Below are 16,773 nucleotides of genomic sequence, written 5' to 3' on the forward strand. Positions count from 1 at the left end.
CTCTTTAGGCTTTTAGGAATGTTAATAGGAGCTCTGCTACTATTGCATTGATGCATACATGTGCAGCAAGATAATTCGTTATAAAAAAAAAACATGTGCAGCAAGATTGCATGCCTGGACATAGCGCTGAGAGATGCAAGCTATGAGTCAATGGGTGATGATTTAATATTTTATTTGAATAATTTGAGTGTTATCAATATGAATAATAAATTTGATATAAAATATATAAATATTAATATATTAAATGGTATTTAAGTAAATCTAAATTTTTTATTTTTTTAGAGTTTTGAACAAATTTATATAAACTAGCATATATCATAATGAAAATTTTAAAATTTTTAATTGATAATATTAACTTTCAATTAATCGATCAAAATGAGTTCCATTAAAACTTTAAATTTCATTTAAAACGATTTTCTTACGATTTTAAAAAATACATTTTAATAAAAAAATTATATAAAAAATTATTTAAAAAAACAATAAAAACTAACCAACTATTTTCCTTAAAAGACGCTTTCAAGCCGCGTTCGTTGGTCGCTTCTCCGCCGACTAGATTCCTCCTCCCCAAGAAACTTGCAAGTCCTGCTCAATTTCCCATTCCATAGTAATCGCTGAGAAACTATAGAAGGCAATCGAGCCAGGAGAAGGCGTTCGAGTGAGGGGGGGGAATCAAAATGATTCTGCCGTTTATGAAGCTGGGAACGCTAGCCCTAAGAACCCTATCAAAGCCCATCGCTTCCAGGCTTAAGCAGCAAGCTGGCGTTCCGCCGACTAGATTCCTCCTCCCCAAGAAACTTGCAAGTCCTGCTCAATTTCCCATTCCATAGTAATCGCTGAGAAACTATAGAAGGCAATCGAGCCAGGAGAAGGCGTTCGAGTGAGGGGGGGGAATCAAAATGATTCTGCCGTTTATGAAGCTGGGAACGCTAGCCCTAAGAACCCTATCAAAGCCCATCGCTTCCAGGCTTAAGCAGCAAGCTGGCGTCCACCCGAGGTTCCGCGAGTTCATCATCAACCTTGCTCAGGTTAATCATCGATTCTTTTCTCATTCACATTCATATCTTGATGCGATTTCTCTGATCGATTATGGTGGTCTTTCGCTGAAATGAGTTAAAAGATTGCATCTTGGACTGAGATCCGTGTCACTTTTTCTGCTTCGTTTGAGATTTTAATTCAAGAAAGAAAATCAGAATGAGGAGAAATGGAGAATGAATGAGACTGCTTATGCTTTAAATTGGCTGTTTTCCTTATTTTCTTCTATTTCTTGTTTGATATGGGGAAAAGTTCACACATTGATGACTAAAAAATTTGGGTAATTTAGATTGAGATGCTAAGATTATTTACTCCATTGGGAGCTTCAGTCTGTCCTTGTTACCAATGTGAATTCTTATTGGCAGGTTCCAAGTGGATTTGAAGCTCGGTAAAGTGTGTCTTGTGCCCTTAGGGTTGTTTGGGTTCAAATTATGAAGATCTAATTTTTAGTATATACTTAAGGAAAAATCGGGCTCAAATTGATAAATGTACTACCCAGGGAGCAAAATTGAAACGAGTTGTTTTGATTCAACCAAGGGAAGAATAATTTATAAAATTCGTAAAGAGAGGTTTGGACTAATATCTTTGAAACATCCCTTTCACAGGGATATAATTTGAAGTTAAAAAATGCAATTAAGTTTTTTTTTTTTGTTTCTGAAAAAAAAAGATTTAGAATAAATTTAATGAATTATAAACATGAAAATGTTGTCTTATGTTCATAAAATGTGTTTCAAATGTTGCTTTATCAGCAGGAATGAACTGAAATTGAAAGCAATAGAAGATTTGCATTTACGTTTAGAATTTTTTAGACACCCGGCAGGAGATTGTTGATGGGAAAGTTGCCAAATTAGGTTTCGTTTGGAACAATTTTATTACTGCTTCATGAAGCAGTTTTGTAGTACAAAAATTTCAAATTCAAAAAAAAATTTGAACTAAAAATTTGCTTCATGAAACAGTAAGAAAGTTGTCCCAAATGAAACCTTTATGCGGGGTTGGTGCTTGATTCTGGTTGCGGGTAGCTGAAAGAATTGGAAAGAAGTTCAATATTAGCATTTTCTGGTCATTGACTACAATTGCAATAACACTAGCATTAGTTGTTTGGGTGTATGGAAGCTTGCGCAGTGGCTATAAAGATGAAATGCGTGTATGAAAGCATTAGCAGTTTGGGTGTATTTGATAGTGTATGATAGAATGGTATCATTAAGTGGATCAACTGCAAAAAGATGAAATGCACAATGGCTAGTAAAGAGTGTTGACATATCATCTTTCAAGATCGTGAAAAGGATACCAAGATGTTATTAAAGGACATATTTGCCAACAAATGAGAGCAATTGTCTGACCAGAGCATGGGATTGTTGTATAATGAAGAAAGATATTCTAAAGTTTAACAAATAGGAATTTCCTGTGGTGAAGAAGTATATTGTTTGCGTAATAGTTTTTTTTTCCCGCAATAAAAATGATGACATTAGGATTTATGATGATGCTATATATGTTCGTCATTAGTCTTATCACAACTATTTGGGCTAGTTTTTTGAATCCTCATTTTTTTTATTTACACCAACTAAATATTACAAAAAATGTTAAACCTATTTTTTTGCAAATGTTCTAAATAACTTATATCCATTTCTTCTTAGATTTATCTCCTCCTATCTTATATTTCTGCATTTATTTCATATATTCATCTAATGGGTGCATTTTTCTAGCCTTCTTTATTACATCTTTAATTGAAAAATGATGAAGCTTCTTTAATCCATCATTTAGTTGGTTGTAATTAATCAGAAATATTGATTTCAAACCTAACAAACCCCTCTAAAAACTCTCTCTGAAATGTGATTTCATTTCTAAACTCAAAATGATCTTTTTCTAAAATAAGTTTTAATTCCAAGCAGCCAAATTATCCCTAATTCTAGTTTCAACTAGCTTATCTTCTATAAACGCATCTTCAAAATCCTCAATAAAAATAAAACTATGCCTTGAAGTTTATGGAAACTTCTTAGTCATTTTGTTTGATAGGACATTTCCTTATGCATCAACATATGTTTCCTTTGAAATTGTCAGGGGTTATATATGTTTTATGCCGAAGGTATTATTTCATTACATGATTTTTGTAAGAGCTGCTTATGCTAGTTCTATTGTTGAAGGACTTTACTTTCTGTTTGTTAGAATGTGTTTTAAGTACTTTGCTTTCTCTTTCTTAAGATGTTCCAATTTTGCACCTGTATGCAGATGAACCATCGTTTCACTACAACAGTACAAAGGAGCATATATGGTCATTCAACTGATGTTGAAATACGTCCCCTGAATGAAGAAAAGGCTGTGCAAGCTGCTGTTGATCTCATTGGAGAGCTTTTCGTTTTCTCGGTTATCTTCCTTAACCCGAGTATTTATTCCCTATTAGTTGGTGCGATTATTTCAATGCATCACTTGAATACATTTGATCATAATGTTATCTCATAAAATTGCAAAAGAATTTGTTTCATGTTAATCTTGCATGCAGCTTCTTGGCAATTTTTTTGTCTAACACCCACCACACACTAAGAATTTGGTACACTTTTTATGGTTGGAACTTACAGTCATCCTTTACTTGCACCCTTAGCATGTTTGTGTAGCTTTATTGTAAATCATGGTTCTTTCACTTTGCTAGGTTGCTGGAGGACTTGTAGTCTTTGAGGTGCAAAGAAGTTCTAGGTCAGAGGCTAAAAAAGAAGAACTACGCAGGCAGGAATTTGAGGTGACAAACCTATTCTTCTTCTTCTCTCTCTCTCTCTCTCTCTCTCTCTCTCTCACACACACACACACACGCACATAGAAACAATGACAAGAAATATGATACGCAATACAATCCGAGCACATCCTTCATTAAAAAAATATAAGATATGAAAACATATTGAATATAACATTATACATGTGTGTGTAAAAAATTACATATTTTATACATAAACTTCATTATCTACCTCGTCTTTTACTCCATTAATGGAGTTAACTATCTTGTTGAACGTGAGCAAGCTTTGGTAATATTTGGATCATTGGAGCCGGCGAGATCTAGATAGTTGAAGATGGAAGAGGTAGCGACATTGATGGATCTAGGATGAGGAAGACGAGACAATGAAGTCGCCGCAGGACATGAGACAAATTGAAAGTCATTTTTTTTCTTTTTTTAGAATGATGGGGGAGACGATGGTGGCTGAGATCTAAAATGGAGTTTTGTTAGCAACATATCAGAGATGGAGGTGGCAGAGATCAGAGGTGATGTTCTATCAGCGGCGATCTCAACAAGATATAGGGTTTCATTCTTGGGTGAATTTGGGAGAGGGAACTAGAGTTGCGAAGACCGGTAGTGTATTCAATGATGGAGGAGATGGAGACTGGTGATGTGTTCTATTATAGAGATGTCAAGAGACTAGTAGTGAAGGGTGACTAAATGGGTGGTGCAGTGATGTCGTGACGAGTCGTAATGAGAGAGTGTTAGTTTGATTTTATTTTGATGTTTTGAGTGTTTTGTATGTAAATGGTAAAGTTTAGGTGGTAAATATATAAATTCTAATGTTTTATATATGATGTTTGTAAATCCCCTAAATTAAAAGCATGGTATATTAATAACACAAATAAATAAAAATGAAATGCATATGCTCCAATTCATATAATTATAAATTTGTTTCAATAACTCATTGAACAGCAAAAGGAATTGCACCAAGTTTGCTGGTGGATCGTATTGGAGGTGGGCTATATGGTGATTTCATAGGTTGGGCTGGTTTCGGTAAGGAAGAGCACAATTACATCGTTATAGAATGTCATTTCTAAGGATGCAACATGGAGATAGAGACATGGAAACATGATTCACTAAGGATGAAAAAAATTAGGGCTTAATTATCATTTTCAATTCTAAAAGTTTTTTAGTAGTCTTCAACTCTTCCACTGTTCCATTTCAACTATTTCACTTAACTTGTGGCACATGCGCCGAATACATTTTTCATTTATTTATTATTTTTTAATTGAATATATTAGATTTAAATGATATTTTGACTCTTAATAGGACACAATGAAGAAAAATGATTCATGTTACCTACCCTACGTAGTGGGATAAAGGTTTGATATTGTTGTTATTGTTATGTCCGACATGTATCATTTATTCAAATAGTTTTAGCGCAAGAAATGTAAGAGTCATGGCTAGGTAATAGCCAGATAACTCAGAGTAGCCCAACCAAAGTGTTTCAAGAGAGCATGGTTGAGCATATCCGTTGTTTGACCTACTCCAACACAATTAGTGGCAGTAACATTAACAATAGTGACCCTTAACACCCCTTTTCTATGGAATTTAGCTTTGCTGCCACACAAACTCGACAATCAACTTAGTGGCATGCAAACTAAGGCAACAAAATCTATATTGGTTTAACCTTATCATTTTCTCTTGTGATTGTTTCTTTCCTCATTTTATGTCCATCAAATGATTGAAAATAGTATGAAAACCTACCATCATTTGATCAACTGTAATTGGCTAGAGCAGTTTGGGTCCTTGGCAGAATAGTCATCTCCATATTTGTAAATGGCTACATTATTTTTAATGTAGTGCTATAGGTCGCGGATCATGTCATCCCTACCTTTGGAGGCAAGTGTAATGGACATTCCTCATCCTATGTTTTTCTAACATATTTAACTATTGCGTCGGCACCAACTTTTGAATATCTTTGTGTATTTTAAGTATTTTTTAATGAACAAAAAAATGGAATTTACACTTTGGGGTGCCTTTTATAATTTTTGCTTCCATGGGACAACCGGTTGAACAATCATTGAGTGATATCCTTTATGGTTGTAAAAAATATATATGTAGAGTATAATATCAAAAGGCTATGGTGGCCTTAAATCCAACAATTTGAACAGTAAGGTTGGCTTTGCGTCGAAAACTCTCCAAATAAAGCATCTTAAAGTTGAAGGAGAGCGTTCCTCCATAATCTCTAGAGCGAAGATGGTAGAGACTACCCCTCTTTATGTTCTTTCTTCCTTGAGCAAAACTTGTGATATTCTTAGGGAAATGAATTTGAGCAATATGTGTACAAGTTATGAAGGAAGACCTAGTGGTGGCGGATGAATGGCAGGAGGGATCTATATCGAATTCGGAACTTGGTTGATTTCCAATATTGGGGAGGATATTATGTTCCAACTATTTTAGCCTACACTATCTTACTATAAGGCTCTTTTATTTAGCTCAAATGTCCATTATGACATATTTTGATTGGTGGTGTTCTTACAAGGTCGACTTTCCGTTGCCAAAGTTTAACCTTTAGCCTAATCAACATGTCTTGTTTCTCATAGGGGCCGGCCGGCCGGCCCATGAGTCCCGTGCTTGTTGAACTAAAATGTTGGAACTCTATCAAACTCTTATGATCATATCATGTGATTATTCAAAACTAACATTGGATCAAGATCAAATGTGAGGGAGAGTTGAGAGAGAAAGGGAAGTAATCTTATTAGCTTCTAAGACAGAGATATGCTACATATCATTTGGGAGCTGAGCAGACTAGGTTCTTATTTGGAAGCATTAAATAGCAAGCAAAAAATTCTCGTCTCAAGGATCTTTTCATCCAGATAGGGGATATTTATTTTTAGGTTCTAGTAAGGAAGCATTTCTGTCTTCTACAACCAACAATCTTTTCACCTCATCAAAAATGAAAATCATTTAAGTCTCTGCTACTTCGTCAGTAGTCTTCGTGAACAATGAATCTTGATGTAAAATCCGTTGTAACTATCTGTCAGTCACCACTAATGTGCCAGCTAGGAGAAAGTGTGCCTTAACAGACACACCATATTCTAGGCAACTGTTTTGCCACATGGAGATAAATAACTCTGAGAATGCAAAGGGGATCTTTTGTGATTAGCTCTCCTATCTGACTATAGATGTTGTTTATCCAAGTAAAGATAAAGATCTTGGTGTACAGTTGCATAGCACATAACACCAATACTTATTGACTAATTTGTAAAATAAAGGTTATATATCTTATGCAAGTTTTTTACGATTATGAGGCTAAAGAAAAAGCAGTAGCTTCTCTTGGTGGTTTCATATGATATAGGAATTATTCTGTGCGGATGTCAAACGTCGTTTGGAGACCCATCAGAATGTGTCACGTCATCCCTTACTCGGTACCGTGGCTCAGCACCGCTCGGTACCACTGATGTGGCACATTATGATTGGTCTCCGGACGACGTTCTGTGTCCGGTCTCCGCACAGAATAATTTCTCCATACGATATCATCTATTCTTGAAAAATCATTGTCTGTTTCATATGAATGTTATCATGTAGTTCTTAAATGATGCATGACCTAGATTATAGAAAACCTCTATTTAGAAGTCCTTGTAGCTGAAATTGAATAACTAATCAATAATCATAATTGACTAATCTTTGATAAAGCTTGGCTTGGGCAGCTGTCATGTTTGGTGAGTTAATTATGTTTCATATGAATCAAAAACAGGGACTGCTGGCTCACCATCGACAGGAAAAAAACAAGAATTTCTTGTCTAAAAAAAATCGTTGCCAAGTTTAAAATAGTAAATTTGGGTTCTTTAAGCATGCGTAGGCTTCCAAATTTGGTGTAATAAAATAGAATTTAATTATTTTGAACCATATCAATCCCACAAAAATTATTATTGTAACAACCCAAATTCTTAACTATCAAGATATTGTCCGCTTTCGCCTAAGGGCCTCATAGTTTTACTCACTTTTACCTGTTGGTGTAACTTCCCTGTAGGTCACCCATCCCAGAATTACTTCGGGATGAGCACGCTTATCTGCGGAGTTTCTTACGAAAATTCCATCCATTACACCAAAAAACGTCTCGATGTTTAAAAGTTTAACTTTATTTTAGTTGAGGGATTTCACAATTATAGATTACATTTACATTTACATTGCAAATTGTAAATAGTAGGCTACAAATCAAGCATTGCCTCAGTTTTATTCAAGAAAGTTTTAATTGGTTTTTTCCATATGCTGAGTTTTTTTAAATTTTAACTTTGTTTATTCCCCTCTGGCTGACTCCATCCATCAATCTGTATTCTATTTACTTTTAACCCCTTTTGCAACAAAGCATTGGGCCCTTGGTACTGTTATTCAAAGAACTTCAGCCTAATTTAAAGGTTGGTTTAGGATGATTTCAGCTATATGCAAAATGAAGTGGTAACCATTGTGAGGAAAGCAGATTTTTGGGAAGTCACTGTAGGAATTAATGAACTTTCTTTATATAAAACAAAAAAGGTAAAGTAACATTCTACACCGTAGAGATTCTTAAAAAAATAGCAAAAAAGTTGCATCCAAATAGATTTGTGATAGTTGTCTTTTAAATAAAGCTGTAAAAAGATACCCTTAGGATATGTTTGGGAACAAGTTTTTCAAAACTACGCTTTCCATGCAGTTGTCAGGCTATTATTTTGCTATAACTTTCTTACTATTTTTTTATGAATTGATGCAATAAAAAGCATTTTTTTACAACCGAATTGTTAGCGTGATAGCTTTGAGAAAATCACTATCCAATTTTTTAAAAAGAAAAGAAATTATAAGGCCACCACAACAGCTTTAAAAAACCTATTTGTTATATAATAATTCTACAACCTAAAGATACTCTTAGGCTTTGTTTAGGATGGCTTTCTTACTGCTTCTTAAAGTAACTTTTTAGTAAAAAAAATAAATTTTATACTAAAAAGTCGCTTTAAGAAGGCAGGAAGAAAGCTGTCCCAAATGAAGCCTTAGTCAACAATTATTTTTTTTATTTATTTAAAGTTTATTTATTTGCTTTATGGTGTCAAATGTTGGCCATTAAAAGCAAAGCATAATATTAAATTAAGTGTTGCAGAGATGAGGATGCTTAGGTGGATGAGTGGCTTTACCCTTAGAGATAAGATATGATTCTTTATTAGATTTAAATGAGAATTTGACTTTTAACATGACACAATGACGAAAAAGGATTCATGTAGTCGATCCCACGTAGTGGGACAAAGACTTGATGTTGTTGTTGTTGTAAAGTTCATTCATTCACATTTATATATTTTGAAGGCGCTAAGGAAAAGGGAGGAGGACATAGCCAAAGAGTTGGAACTTCTAAAGCAGAAACTTTGTGAAGTAGAGAAGCAGTCCAAGGGATGGGGACTCTCAAGCATTCTTCACCTGAAGGAGCCCAATGCACAGATCACCAGCCATCCAGCTACTGTTTCTTCATGAGAAAACAATCTTTCCTTAATTTTTTTTGTGTAGCATGACATCATTTTTCCCCTTGTAAATCCAGTTTCAGTAATCGGTTTGCAAGGAACATTGTTATTTTTTGAAATAATATATTTCTTTCTTTCCCTTTTGCTTTTGGTGCAAAGAAATTTAGGGTTTTTTCCTGATTCATCCATTGCTACCTACTGTTCCTTGCTGCTTGCAGTGTCAATTAGGGGTGTAAATGAGTCAAATTGAGTAGAATTTAGACCTTTATCAAGCTTGGCTTGCTAATTGGAAAGCAAGCTCGACCTCGAGCTCGTCTCACTGTAAACGAGCTTGAGCAAGCTCGCGAGCCATGAGCGGAAATTTTTAAATTTAGGCTTGATTTTTAAAAATTAGGCGGGATTTTTAAAACTTAGTTAAAATTAAAAAAAATTGAAATGTTTAACATTTAAATAAAACTTAGGTAGTTTTTATTAATTTTTTTAATATTTAAATTTAATAAATAAAATTATTATGAAAATATTAATATTTATTCAAGCCGGCTCGCGAGCCAAGTCGGCTCAACCTCGAACTCGAGCTCGACTAGTGAGCTCGATAAACTCAGCTCGCGAGCCCATAAATGATAAATGAGTTGAGCTCACCATTCGTATAATTTATATTCTTTTTTTTATTTGAGTGATTATTTCAACTTGAATAGAAATAGCTGAACTAATAATCTCACAAAGCAAAATTTTCTGAGCACTCGTGGAGGAGCCATAGAAAACTATTTAAATCTTGAGATTTGAAGCTACATTTGTGTTGAGAAAAAAATTGGATGAATTCTTCAATTTTACTTGCAAACAAACACTAACTGATCCTTCATAATGCAAAGATTATAGTTATGATATTTAAGCTTCGTTTGGGGTGGCTTTCTTAATATTTTTTAAAACAATTATTTAATAAAAAATTTATAATTCAAGATATTTTTGTATTAAGAAAATAATAAAAAAACTATCCCAATAGAGAAAAACTATTCTATTTGGATGTCAAACGCCGTCCGGAGACCAATCATAATGCATCACGTGAGACTCAATACTACTCAACATTACTCTGTATTGCTCAAAACTTACCTCTTTGATGATTTTCCGCGCAGTTCTTTCACCTCTCACTCTTCTTCTTTGATAAACCATCTCCAATTCACCTCTCTTCATATATACCTGATGAATCCTAACATTTCCATTGACATACACTTCTTTAGACTTTTACCATTACATATTGATCTATAAGACAATCATAAATACTATAAAATAACTAGAATATATTACCTCAAATCTCTTTATTCCCTTTAAGTGGATTTTTCTTCAATGAATTCCCTTCCTAAAACTGCTGTAGGAATCTGAAATTCTTAAAATTATGCCAAAAATTTTCTAACTGCTCATGTTAAATTTAATCACAACATCACTTACTCAACCTAGTCTGCCATTCTTCTTTTCCGAGTACAAGAAGCCAGCCTTAAAATCTCTGAAATGTACAGAATCAGGGATCCAGAACACAAAACTGCCAGCCTTAACATCTCTGAAATGTGCAGAATCAGGGATCCAGAACACAAAACCGAATACAGTATACATCAGCCCTTTTACCGAATTTTTTCTACAAGGAATTCTAGCACAGACCGATCTCATGCATTCAGACCACCTGCGCGACTTCTCCTTTCATAACTGCTAATAGCCTCCTCTCCAACAACAAATTTTCACTCATCAAAATCGTGAATTGGCTTCCCCTCTTCCCAGGAAACGTCCGCCCTCCTCTTATCCAAAAGCAGAAACTGAAAACTGGACCACCAAGCAACCAATTGTCCAAGACTTGCATCCTTTCAGGCCTCTACTTATTTAAATAAAGTTTCTATTAATTAATATCATTTTATAAATTAAATAACTAAATTAAATATATTAGATAAATAAAAATTTCTTTACCCGTCATTTCATAATATTACACAAACGTCGATCGAAACATGTTCGAATCCTACCCGAACAGGGTTCCAAGCTTGGATAACATTGGAATTTTATTCGAACAAGATTCAAACATGATTCGACCAATGTTCAAATAAGATTCAATTGAAACTTTACTAAAGTTTGAGTAAGGTTCGAAAAATGCATTTGAGTTATGTCATGTACACAGATGCTTGCTATAATCATACATACATAGAGACTCAAGTCAAATAGAGTTGCCAATGCTAAAGAAAATTTGTAAATAATTTAAGACTAATAATCTAATTTTGTTCAATATTTAAGACACTAACAAACTATTTAACATTCTTTAATTTTACAATGATTATTTGACAAATGTGTGCTAAAAATCAATGCAAATGTGAACCTTTTGTTAATAAGTTTTGCATCCCAAATATGCCAATTTACTATCATGTCTTGATGAAAATGATTTAAATCCTGATAATCTTCAAACGTTTGTGCATTCATTTATGGCTTTGTTTGAGACGATTTTCTTACTGCTTCTTAAAACTTCTAATATAAAAGTTAAAATATTTGTATTAGAAAACTGTTTTAAGCAGCAGTAAGAAAGTCGTCCCAAACGAAGCATATATATATGTTGTACTAGTTTTCACCCATGGTAAAGCTTTCACCCATGATAGAAGAAGATGTCTACCACTGACAATCACAATACAGGGGAAAGAACATCTGAGCCACTTGAAAGATGGTTCCTCCCAAAGTCATGGCCTAAACATTCTTTCTGACGAGAGAACTATCTTATAGAAACTGCAGTTTTGAGAGATGATGATGATAAAAATATTATATTTTATCCCAAAAGAAGGATCATATCAATAACTATTCAACAAAAGATTGATTAATTACTAAGACAAGAGATTGATTACATAGTCTTTAAACTCTCTGTAATCTAAAATAGATTTCTCTAGACTTCATATGTACTTGATCAAAGAATTAAATTACACATAATTCAAAAAGGACAATACTATAAAATCAATCTGCTGTAATAAAAAAAAGTAGAGCCCCATAAAATATGAACCTACAAAGCAAAAAAAAAAAGAGAATGGGTAGTTGTCTGGTCCATTAGATAGCCTCCCAGGGGCCAATCATCTTTCCTATCTTCAATTGGTTATGATTCTAATTTTGGTTGTAGAGGATATCCAAGAGAGCATCCAAGATAAGTTCATTTGCACTTGATAATTGGTAAATTCCATGAGACTTGGGATATGTGGATGGAATCGCAGGACTTGACTTACTATATCTGGAGCTAAACTTCACTTTTCTACAGAGTGACTTCTAGCACAACCTAGGGATTCTAGAAAAGCAATGTTATAATAAAGAAATAAGTATAAGGCTTCGTTTGGGACGGCTTTTTTACTGCTTCATAAAACAGCTTTTTTTTACAAAAATTAAAATTTTTATACTAGAAAGTTGCTTTAAGAATAAGAAAGAAAGTCGTCTCAAACGAAGCCTAAGTGTTGAATATAAGAAGAAAGTAGGTTGTCATACAAGTAGCTAACAGAGGTAAATCAGAAAAGATGACAAATGAACACCATAAGTTGAAGAAAGAAGAACCCGAATTACAGGATGCTATCTTGTAGCTTGATTTGGCTTCTTTTCCATACAAGTACTATCATAACATTACTGCAGCTACTTCGATAATTCTGGATCTATTCAAGCACATGTGTGATATATGGTGAACCTCAGAAAATGCTCATAAAAAAAAATAAAAAAAAAAACTCCTTAGGTTTATCTATAATACAATCTTATGAAATTAGATTCCGAATTATTAGAAAAGAGCAGTGGATTGCATGGATAGCATGCCTCCTTTAATTTCACTAGCTAGATGACAGTTCACTTCTTATATCTAATCCATAATTTTCTTTTCTGAATGACGATTTTACCATGAAAAGGTTCAATTTAAAATGACAAATTAACACAAAATAGTTTAGCTAAGTTCTGTTTTGACAATGCAGTATCCAATTAACCTATATAAGAAGGCAAAAAAATGAGAGAGGACATGATCCTAGACTTCTCAATACAACAATTTTTCAAACATTTGTTCACCATATGATTTTATGTCATTGAGAATTGAATAAACAAATAATCTAATACATATTCATTACTTCTAATATTTTGGGTTTCAAACTCAAAACATAGTAAGTCTAATACCTGCTTGACTGTATCCTCCATTGTTATTCTTGAGATAATAGAGTTATGCATAGCTTGTTGAGCGGCAGTATTCTCGTTTCCCACCTCAGCCTTTGCTCTTCATCTGAACTAGGACAATACGACGTCACAGCTCATCCACGGCTTAATCATGTGCATGCATATGAACAAGGATAATTTAAATCATACCAGCTACTCTCCTCTCTTGCAAAAGCTAGTAGTTCAGCACAGTCATCAAGCAATGACCTTTCTTTTCTTAAAGAAGCTAAAAAGATCATAAGTATAATATAAATCATCTACTCTACTAAGATGAGTAGGGTGTTAGACCGGTCCAACCGGTTCACGCGGGACCGGCCCAGCGGAACAGAGGCAGAGGTTCCGCCTCTTCCTGTATGCGGGATCCGGACGCCGTTTTCTACAAAGCCATTTGGGAAGGTTTTTGAAGGAATTTTAGAAAGGAAATTGAATGTAGGGATTGTTTAGGGATTTCCTTTTGATTTGTATGCATTAAATAGTTTGTTTCCTAGGGTTATGGCATCTTGAATTTGGTTGAAAATTGAGATATCATAGATTTAGGTTTTCTTTGGGTTCTAGCGGCATCTAGAGATTTGGGAAAGATCGATCCTTCTCTCGAATAGAGGATCAATTGTATTTTGCTATTTTCTGTTCCCTTTTCATAAAAAATACAAATTATCTGCCATTTTTTGTGATTTTGTGCGGATTTTTGTGGAGAATTCTTGCTGTTTTTCAAAGATTGATAGGAAATACTTGAGATATACAAGTGTTTCCTATCAAATTGGTATCAGAGCACGTCGATCGAAGGGGAACCAATGGTCGGAAAGAAAGTGGAAGTTTTGGAGGGAGAACTTTGGCAATTCAAAGCAGATTTTGAGGAAAAGATGGCTGATTCTCAAAGTCAGATTGCATCCATCGATGAAAAGATAGAGGAAAAGTTTGCCATGGTGGAAGACATGTCGAGAAATTGCTTGAAGCCAAAATCAAACCGGTGACATCAGAAGCAAAGGAAACTACCGACGGCCATGGAAGAGATGAGAACCCTAACACGTCTAGAGGAGGAAAAAGCCAGAAGTGGAGATCCTAGAGAGAGAAGACGGAATGCCTCCTCTAGAACCACTTTTTAGGGAGGAGATGAGCATTGGCTACACAAGAAGGGGTTCTGAATTTTCATGTGTTCTGCATCAAAAGTAGGTTGTCATACAAGTAGCTAACAGAGGTAATCAGAAAAGATGCCAAATGAACACCATAAGTTGAAGAAAGAAGAACCCGAATTACAGGATGCTATCTTGAAGTTTGATTTGGCTGCTTTGCCATACAAGTACTATCATAACATTACTGCAGCTACTACGATAATTCTAGATCTATTCAAGCACATGTGTGATGTATGGTGAACCTCAGAAAATGCTCATAACAAAAAAAAAAACTCCTCAGGTTTATATATAATACAATCTTATGAAATTAGATTCCGAGTTATTAGAAAAGAGCAGTGGATTGGATGGATAAAATGCCTCCTTTAATTTCACTAGCTAGATGACAGTTCACTTCTTATATCTAATCCATAATTTTCTAATCTGAATGACGATTTTACCATGAATAAGTTCAATTTAAAATGACAAATTAACACAAAATAGTTGAGCTAAGTTCTGTTTTGACAATGCAGTATCCAATTAACCTATATAAGAAGGCCAAAAATGACAGAGGACATGGTCCTAGACTTCTCAAGACAACAATTTTTCAATCATTTGTTCACCATATGACTTTATGTTATTGACAATTGAATAAACAAATAATCTAATACAGATTCATTACTTTTAATATTTTCGGTTTCAAACTCAAAACTTAGAGAAATAATTTGAAATCATATACTGCAATAGCTTGGCAACAAGAACGTCATATCATCACTAAAACCCTACTAATAGCTTAGCAACCCCAGCGTGAGCACAACATAAGAGGAGCAGGAGTTAAGATGCAATAATCCATAAATAGGCTTTAAGGAATATAAAGTTCAAACCAACCGTTAAGATGCAAGCATCTATAAATATGGCATTAAGAAATATACAGTTCAAAACCAGCTGATATCAAGAAAGCACTTTTGGATGCAATATTGATATGAAAGTAGGAAACACTATAATAAAGTTAGAGTTTATCTAGATTTGGTGACACATTCTTATCCTACAATTCCCAACTCTTCCATCATAACAAAGTGAAGACAAGCTCAAAAAATATACAGCAAGGTCAAAGGAAATCTCAAGAATTGATGTGATGATAATCATTTCAAGGAAAGCCAGAGAAAGTAAAAGTACCACATCATAATATTAGAGATGTCATTCATAATGATGAGACCATAAAATGTATGAAATAGAACAATAATAAATCACTAGAAGAACATCTACACATAAGGTACCTGAACTCAACTGCATGAACAATTGATCTGAAAGTTCAAAACATTTTGCCTTGTTGTTTTTGAACTCCTCTGGAAATGAGGAAGCATGATCGCCATCATTCGTATGGCATTTCCTGAAAAGTTTCTCATGATAGAAAGAAAATACATGTTCAGTGGACCATGCCTCAAACAGCTACTTGGTCCAGTAGGAGATGCAGGGAGATCATGACTTGCCATAGAAATTCCTGGATAAGACGTACCTAGATTACAAGCAAAATTGCCATAATAACCAGATTTACCAAAAATTGGCAAGCCAAATTGTTTTTCTGGTCGCTCCATATTTTATATATTATGAGAACGCTCAGTCAAGAGTGGTTGGGAGTATTTGAGATCAAATTACAGGGGGGGTGGGATCAACATCATTTTAATACCTACAAGCAGAAAAATAACCAAAATTGGACATGTTGGCAGCTGTTCTCTAGATCCAATTTTCACTCAATGCAAGTTAATTCTAAGACAAAACTTCTCCAATCTATAGGTCTGAAGGTAAAAAAAACATGTGTAATTGATAAACTAAACAAATCACAAAATTGATCTGATCTAATCATTTTCAGCATTCAAGCACTTTAGCCTCAGAGTTTCATTACTTAGTAGTTTGATATTAAAAGAATAATAATACTGCACAATATATATTAAGCTGAAACAACTGGAAAAGGTTGCTTAAACTATACAAGTCAGTCCACAACTGTGTGGGCCTTTGCAAACATGAGCAATGATATATTTCAAACAAAATAATGTCAACAATTCACCGTTTATGTTCAAATTGATATTTAAAAAACATTTCATAGTTACCAAATTTAGTACTTTAATGATTTTGAAGAGAACAATATCAGTTGAAGACACTAGTGTTGAGAACAGCCAAGTTCAGTTACCTCAATGAAGCATTTGGTGATTCTGTAGTCCTATTCTCTAAAAGCAGTTATTGACTTGAAAATACATTGGTG

At 34.2% G+C, this 16,773-nt stretch overlaps 1 protein-coding gene across 2 annotated transcripts; it reads left to right on the plus strand.

Moving 5' to 3' along the window:
- Positions 1 to 519: 519 nt before the first annotated feature.
- LOC110091934 (OPA3-like protein) lies at positions 520 to 9,384 on the plus strand. Of its 2 annotated transcripts, XM_020816242.2 has the most exons (5): positions 520 to 742; positions 965 to 1,025; positions 3,259 to 3,393; positions 3,677 to 3,763; positions 9,071 to 9,384. In XM_020816242.2, the coding sequence occupies exons 1-5, from the start codon at positions 675 to 677 to the stop codon at positions 9,233 to 9,235; spliced, it is 516 nt and encodes a 171-aa protein (XP_020671901.1). In that variant the 5' UTR covers positions 520 to 674; the 3' UTR covers positions 9,236 to 9,384. The 2 variants fall into 2 exon arrangements, with proteins under 2 accessions (XP_020671901.1, XP_020671899.1); XM_020816240.2 differs by lacking the exon at positions 520 to 742 and having other exon boundaries at positions 776 to 1,025.
- Positions 9,385 to 16,773: the final 7,389 nt, after the last annotated feature.

Source organism: Dendrobium catenatum, unplaced genomic scaffold, assembly GCF_001605985.2.
Source record: "Dendrobium catenatum unplaced genomic scaffold, ASM160598v2 fragScaff_scaffold_8, whole genome shotgun sequence".
Classification (NCBI taxonomy): domain Eukaryota; kingdom Viridiplantae; phylum Streptophyta; class Magnoliopsida; order Asparagales; family Orchidaceae; genus Dendrobium; species Dendrobium catenatum.

Excerpts from the sequence above, each read along its gene's own strand:
- LOC110091934 (XM_020816242.2), top strand. The coding sequence starts at position 675 with ATGATTCTGCCGTTTATGAAGCTGGGAACGCTAGCCCTAAGAACCCTA. Across the intron at positions 743-964 it reads TCAAAGCCCATCGCTTCCAG|GCTTAAGCAGCAAGCTGGCG; the intron begins GCTTAAGCAGCA and ends CATCGCTTCCAG. Across the intron at positions 3,764-9,070 it reads TACGCAGGCAGGAATTTGAG|GCGCTAAGGAAAAGGGAGGA; the intron begins GTGACAAACCTA and ends TATATTTTGAAG.